The sequence below is a fragment of the Nematolebias whitei genome, chromosome 8, assembly GCF_014905685.2.
Source record: "Nematolebias whitei isolate Nwh7 chromosome 8, NemWhi1, whole genome shotgun sequence".
Classification (NCBI taxonomy): Eukaryota; Metazoa; Chordata; class Actinopteri; order Cyprinodontiformes; family Rivulidae; genus Nematolebias; species Nematolebias whitei.
The window spans coordinates 27,031,411-27,039,346 of record NC_056505.1 but is presented as its reverse complement, the minus strand read 5'-3'; the positions used below and the strand labels follow the sequence as shown (position 1 = coordinate 27,039,346).

General features: G+C 42.5%; 1 protein-coding gene across 1 annotated transcript; it reads left to right on the top strand.

Annotated features, from left to right (window-relative positions):
* Nucleotides 1–6: 6 nt before the first annotated feature.
* LOC119413482 (serine protease inhibitor A3M) lies at nucleotides 7–1,520 on the top strand. The gene is made up of 5 exons (XM_037680532.1): nucleotides 7–583; nucleotides 665–735; nucleotides 827–1,017; nucleotides 1,096–1,240; nucleotides 1,314–1,520. The coding sequence occupies exons 1-5, from the start codon at nucleotides 88–90 to the stop codon at nucleotides 1,506–1,508; spliced, it is 1,098 nt and encodes a 365-aa protein (XP_037536460.1). The 5' UTR covers nucleotides 7–87; the 3' UTR covers nucleotides 1,509–1,520.
* Nucleotides 1,521–7,936: the final 6,416 nt, after the last annotated feature.

The following is a 7,936-nucleotide window of genomic DNA, read 5'->3' as shown; positions in this document are numbered from 1 at the left end:
TCAGCAGTGGTCTGTGTGGGAAGAGGTGCTCATGATCCATGCCATGTCCAAAACACCACAGTGGACCGCTTCAACGATGGATTGGCAATGGTGTTATCGGCCAACAAAGAGTTTGCCTTCCGTCTGTACAGGGAATTATCAGGTCTCTCTGACACTCGAGGCAAAAACGTCTTCTTCTCACCCTTTTGTGTATCTGGGATCTTAGCCACTTTGTCTATTGGGGCCCGAGAAGAGACCCACCAACAGATTTTCAATGTCCTGGGGTTCAACAACTTCCAGCTGTCCCAAACTGATGTAGAGGAAGCCTTTTGTAGAATTGTTAAAAGTGAACAGGCACAAACCATCACTTCAGGTACTGCTGTGTTTGTAGACAACATGTTTGAGCCTCAGCCTGAGTTCCTGGATGTCTTGAAGCAGTTTTCCTTTGTTAAAGTCTTCAGTGTTGATTTCACCAAGGCCATAGACTCTGTCAATACCCTCAATAAGTACGTTTCAGATAAGACTAATGGAAGGATCAACAAACTGGTCGACAGCCTGAATTCAAGCACAGTCTTGTATCTCCTCAACTACATTTACTACAAAGGTTAAGAAATAATAATCTTTTTTTCTTTTCTTCTTCTTGTACTGGGTTACCACCAAGTTGTTTTTGCTCACTTTCAAACAGGAAAGTGGCCAATTGGGTTTGATCCTGCCCTGACCAAGCTGGATGAATTCAACGTGGATGAAAATAATAAGGTTTGAAATGGCAGTATGCTTAAGTTGTACTTTTTATTTTTTATATAAACTGTTGGTGCTTGTAATATGCGGTGCCTTTGCACTTTTCCAGGTTCCAGTCCAGATGATGAAAATAGAAAAGCACTTTTATACTTTTGATGAAGAAATCGGCACATTTGTCCTCCACCTTCCCTTCAGCAACTCCTTCTCCATGCTGCTGCTGATGCCTGATAATATGACTACTCTGGAGAACATTATCAGTCCCGCTCATGTTACTGAATGGCTGAATGTGACAGAGTCTAGGTAATTGCTTGGGCATTGCTCTTAAGGTTTGTTTTTAAACTTGCTCACTTGACGTCTACTTTTGTGTTATTTGTTTAGGGATTGTGGCATTTATATTCCCAAGTTTTCCATCAAGACTTCCTACACCCTGAATGATGTGCTGAAGGAAATGGGAATGACAGACATGTTTGATCATGCAAATCTGAATGGCATTTCTAAAAATGAACGTAACCTGACATCAGAGGTATGACAGAAAATGTACAGTTTCGAATTTCTCTTCTTCATTCTGTCCATATTTGAACTCTCTGTTGTATTAGGTTGTGCACCGAGCTGCTCTGGATGTTGACGAGGCAGGAGCCACAGCTGCTGCTGCTGCAGGAAGAGTCGCCTTTGATTCTGCTTGTCTGAAGCCAGCTTTGAAGTTTAATAGTCCTTTCATATTGATGATGATTATTGAACGACGTACCGAGTGCATACTTTTCATGGGCAAGATTTCCAACCCAAACCTGTGAATGGGTGGGGGGGGAAAAAAAACTGTCAAGCACAGTTGTAATAAACATTTAATGGAAAAGCGCTTGTCTGGTCTTTGCATACACAGAATGCAGGCATAGATGTAAACATGTATGTGTTGGCTGGCTTTTTTTTTTTTTTTTTGTCTTCATTGCATGAACTACAATACATGGCCTCTGAACCTGAGGTAATCTGTTTGGATTAAATGTAATCAAAACCCCACTTGATGGTGACCTTAAACTCACTCAGACTCGGGACGAGCCTGAGTCTGGAGGTCCACGCATATCGGATTAGATTTCTAGCGGATGCTTGCAGGGTAGTTTAATTTTGGCCCAAAAAAATCTGACCTGGCCACAGCCAGCCATCAAAATGTCCAAACCTGACCAAATTAACAGTAATTACAGGTCCAAACCCAGAAAACCTAACATTTTAACAGTCAGGGACGCACAGCTGAAAAAAAGCTACAGAAGATTCGGAGCTGAGAGGTGCTTGTCCTTTCATGCCCATAAAAAAATTAAAATTTAAACCCAATTTCGGCCTGCATTCGTCTAATTACTTACACATGCGTCTGCTTTGGGATCTCACCTGTTTGGGAGCTGCTATGTTGGCGGCGTCGGCCACATGCATCCGCTGTGTGCAGCAGCAGAATGTCCATTTGGGCAATGGATCGCTGTCTGGTAGTACAGTCTGAAGCTTAACTGAACTTTTTACCAATTAAGCTCGCGGTGAAATGGCCGCATGTGGCTGGATGTATGGCAGGCCATGCTATCATATAATTGGATTGCGGCTGATCCTGACCTAATTAAAAGCTCGAGACCGTCCTGGCCCACACACTAAACACATAATGGCCCTGCACTAATTTGGGTCAGTCCGGGCCAGGTTTCAGGATTGGGTTAGAAATGCCCGCTCTACCACAGGGCATGTCCATGCAAAGCTCAATTTTTATGACTGCGTACACGTACTTGGTGTTTCACAAACTGCCCAGCGACGGGCCTGTTTTGTAAGCGACTCCAATGTATTAAATTTCCCCTTCATCTGTGGTCTGGTTTAATGGCCTTTTTTTTTTTCTTTTTTTCCAAGAGGCTAAACAATCTCTTCCTCTTCGTCCATTAATGCCATGACTGAAATGGCTGCTGAAAATGAGGGGGCGCTAGACATGGAAGAATACACATCCTCAGTCTTGGGGTACATTAGCAAATGTGCTGATCTCAACACTATCAGATATGTTAATTACTCAAACAGGAAGCTTTGACTGAATGCAGAGGTTCGCACTCTGCTGGAAGCCGGGAACACTGCCTTTAGGTCTGGAAACTCACAGAAGCTGAGGACAAGGAAAGAACTGGTTGCTGGCATTAAAAGGGCCAAGGCTACATAAACACAGAGGATCCAGGGTCAATTCACTTCACAAGACTCATGGAGCATGTGGAGGGGCATTAAGTGTGTAACAGATTATAAAGGCAGAAGTGAACAATGCCCTAGAGACCCATCACTACCTGATGCCCTCAACAAGTTTTACCCACACTTTGAAGACCTGAATAAACCACCCAGCACCACACTCACCACCGGAAGACGTGCTTTTCAGTGTGACCTCAGCCGAAGTGAGGAGTACTTTGAAGAGGATTAATCCTCACAAAGCAACAAGCCCAGACAACATCCCTGGGAAGGTGCTGAAAAACTGTGCCAATCAGCTCTGCAAGGTGCTGGCCGACATCTTTAACTCCTTTAACTTTAACTCACCCTGTCAACAGTTCCAACCTGCCTGAAGACCACAACCATCATCCCAGTCCCAAAGAGCTCTACAGTGACTAGTCTGAATGACTACCGGCCAGTAGCCCTCAACTTGATAGTCGCTAAATGCTTCGAAAAACTGGTCATGACCCATATCAGAACAAGCATCAACATCAACGAGGACCCTCACCAGTACGCATACCATGAGAATCGATCAACAGAAGACACCATCTCCTCTCTGGTCCACACTGCGCTCAACCACCTGGAGCAGAAAGACTCTTTGTGGACTTCACATCCGCCTTCAACACTATGATCTCCCAAACCCTGATAGACAAACTATTCACACTAGGTATCCTGATGCATGCTCAATAATCCAGGTAGAAAAATCCAAAAAAGTTCAATCTGGTCCTCTGGACATTCAAAAAAATTCCTCAGACTGAGGAAGTCTCTCGGATGAGAGACAAAATGTTTCTATATTTTTTTGCTTTGTTTTGTTTTTTTGAATGTCCAGAGGACCAGATTGAACTTTATTGGATATTCACACTAGGATTAAGCCCCTCCATTTGCAACTGGGTACTAAACTTCTTAACAAACAGACTACAGTCTGTGAGGATCCACAACTTCTCATCCTCCACCATAACCTTCAGCACTGGCTCTCCTCAGGGCTTTGTGCTGAGCCCTCTCCTGCTCACTCTGCTCATGTATGACTGCTAGGGATGGGTCCGATCCGATCCAGTATCGGTATCGGCCTCAGATACCAGCATAATTTACGTATCGGATTTTTCCAATCCATCTGCCGATATTTCCGATCCGTGATGCATGTTGGCTTCAAACTATGAAATGGATTTCCTGAACAGCGGCGTGTCTCATGAACCCAGAGTAATAAGACCCGCCTCACATTCAGGAAATCCATTTCATAGTTTGCAGCCAGCTACAACGTGAGGACTGAGTTAGCAGCACTGTGGCTAACAGCTAACCAACTTTTCATCTAAACATGTCCGCTGTGTGGAAGTATTTTACACTAGAAACACCACAAAACAAGACAGCAACGTGCAATGTCTATAGAGCCATAGCACCACATTAAACCACGTTAAAGTTAGTTTTACGATGAACATTCAAGCTCTGTGGCTTCAGCTGGGCACTACTCTTTGGTCAAACTGAAAGAGGCGACTCGACACCGGCCAGCCGCGTCCAATCTGCCCCGCTCAGTCTGCCCGTCTCCGAGGAGGGACAGACTGAGCGCGGCTGCCCCAAATCAGGCTGCCTGCTCGGATTGAACAAGAAGTAGATGTCACTGAAACCACGGAGTTCAAATGTTTACAGAGAAGTTGCTAAACTTCATCATAATTAATGACCAACCACTATCAGTTGTAGAAAACGAAGGATTTTGCAGCTTGATACTTGCAGTCAAGATATAGACTAGAAGTCTATGTCTTTAGCCCTAGCTCAGCTGCTGCCTCTTATCCTGTGAACCTGGACTCCCTTCAGCCTTATCTGAAGCACTCTGTTAAAAACCTCGGAGTGGTTTTTGACTCGGATTTTAAGTTCGACAAACAGATCAGTTCGGTTCTGCAGAGAAACTTCTTCCAACTGCGGCAGGTAGCTAAGCTCAAGCCAGTGCTGTCTAGACTCAACCTTGAGACACTAGTCCATGCATTCATCACAACCCGCCTGGACTATTGTAATTCACTGTATGCTGGGGTCAGCCAGGCCTCTATCTCACGGCTACAGCTCGTCCAGAATGCTGCAGCTCGGCTTTTAACCGGTACACCGAGGTATGAGCACATCACACCAGTTCTGTCCTCCCTACACTGGCTTCCTGTGAGAACTAGGATTGATTTCAAAATTCTCCTCCTGACCTATAAGTGCCTAAATGGCCTCGCACCCATCTACCTCTCTGAGCTACTGGAACCATATGTTCCCTCTCGGGCTCTGAGATCATCCGATCAGCTGCTTTTGGTTGTTCCAAAAACACGACTGAAGCTCTGTGGAGATCGGGCGTTTTCAGTCATGGGTCCCAAACTGTGGAACAACCAACCTCCCAACATTAGGCATGCCACCTCCCTTCCTGTGTTCAAAGCCCTGCTAAAAACATATCTGTTCTCTCTGGCGTTTCATACTGTGTGAGTTGATTTAGTATATCTTGTTCCATGTCTTCATTTTAATGCTGTTGCTTTAATTTTTTAAGGTATATTCTTACTGCTTTTTATTTCTTAGTGTTACCCTTAGTGTTAAGCACTTTGATAACAGTCTATCTGTTTTAAATTGTGCTCTATAAATAAATATGACTTGACTTGACTTGACTTGATATAGTTTACCCTCCAGGAGATATTTATCAGTACAACAGTAGACAATCATAAAAAACATATGATTTGAAAATTATATATATTAAAAGCATAAACAGCTACATTATAAAGTGATGTAAAATACTAAAAACAGGAACATGTCTGTTGGTTTATGCCATGAACTTAGCAGATGTTTGAAGCCATTTAACATTTAATTTAATTTAATTAATTTATTCATTCATTTAAATGAAACAAAATAAAAAAAATAAAAATCATCAAAAAGAAAACAGTGAATGAAAAGAGTGCAGAAAGAAGAAAAAATTCTTATATCTGCCCCTTATAAAATATAAAACAACTTTAAACAATCACTTATATTAATGACTTTAATATCCACTTTAAAGCTAGGAATAAAAAGAAACATGTTTTGTATCCTGATGCATGCTCAATAATCCAGGTAGAAATGTACTGAGGTGGTGGTATGAAACATGTTTTGTGTTAGCAGAATTTAATTCTAACTTTAAAACTTGTCCAACATTAATAAAACTTACCTCAAGTTGCCTTTTTGGACATGCATGCATATATTTGTACAAATTGAACTTGAGAGGAGATTATTACAGCCTCATATAAAATCAATGGTGATCATGATATCGGAACTGGATCGGTATCGGCCGATACTCAGTTCCAGGTATCGGGATCGGATCGGAAAAAAAAGAAAAAGAAAAAAAAGTGGATCGGTGGATCCCTAATGACTGCACACCTACCATCCAGGCTGTCATACTGTAAAGTTTGCAGATGATACAGCAGTGGTGGGATGCATCACAAACAATGATGAGTCCAGCTACAGGCAAGAGGTGGAACACCTGGAGAGCTGGTGCAAAGAGAATAACCTTCACATAAATGTGAAGAAGATAAAGGAGATGATTGTGGACTTCAGAAGGAACAAATACACCTATACCCCACTGAACATAAGAGGATCTGCGGTGGAAGTGGTCTCCAGCTACAAGTACTTGGGTGTACACCTGAATGGCAACCTCAGCTGGGGCAACAACACTTCTAGCCTGATCAAGAAAGCTCATCAGAGACTCTACTTCCTCAGGCAGCTGAGACGAGCTGGTTTGGGAAGCTCAGTCCTCACCTCCTTCTACAGGTGTGCAGTGGAGAGCATCCTGTGCTCCAGCATCAACGTGTGGCATGGAGGCTGCACAGCTGCAGAAAGAAAAGCTTTGCAGAGAGTGGTGAAGGCTGCACAGAAGATGTTGGAGTCAGCCTTCCCACCATCACAGACATCTGCACCTCTAGATGCAGGAAGAGGGCCACCTGCATCATGAAGGACCCCACTCACCCAGCACAAACACCTTTTGCCCCGCTCCCCTCAGGAAGGAGGTTGAGGAGCATTAAGAATAGAACCACTAGACTGAGGAACAGCTTCTACCCTGAGGCTGTTAGACTCATGAATCTCTAACCAGAATAATCTCTGTGAAAAATCACATAAGGTTGCTGCTGATCTGTTTCATGTTGTGTTTCATGTGTTGGAACACCACCTCAGAAAAAGAACACCTCAGCTCAAACAAACAAAAATAGTTCACCTCATCTCAAACAAACATCATTCCTGTGTTTTTGTGTTTTAAATTGTTAAAAACAAGATTAATCTATTCCCTTGGGAACAAACATACATTGTTTTACAAATATTCAGCTCAGCTCACAAACTTCTTAGTTGACTTAAGGTAATAAAAAACTGTCACTGTGTTAACCTCACTGCCAATATGAACTCATTTCCTATGAAATGGACAGATTGTTTTAATGAGAGTTCAACTGACCTCGGAGTTTTTGAAACATCCGAACTCGCTACGTTGATATCTTCTTTTATCGAAAAGGAGTATTCCTCCCAGACTCATTCCCATGAAGATAATACTATAAGAACCCTTTGTTTAATGACATTCCTTTACAGGAGATGGGCAGCGACACATTTGGTGAAACATTGCATGCTATTAATTCAAATATGTCATTTCTGTTTTATTCCATATCTGAATGTTTATTCAAGAAAATGTGTGTTTTAAGCAATCTTTCTTTAAGATAATACATTTGTCTTATTTTCTCTTTTAAAAGGAAAACTTTTAAGGCAGAGAAAAGGGACTTTAGATTTTATAAAAAACAAAGCCAAGAGTTAGGACCACCTCTTCCGAGAGGTGGACCCTCATTTCTGTAACACACAGACAGTAAGCGCTTTTTCTAAGAAAACTTCTGGAGAAAACACACATTTTGAAGAGACGCTCCAAAGCAACACACTTCTGCACAGAGAACTGGAGAGAGAAGAAACCCACCAGAACCAGGCATTAACCTGAGGGCTGTCTACCAGGCAACCAGCACACCGCAGAGTGGTAAATCCTAGCTGACTACCATATTTATTTTCATTTTAT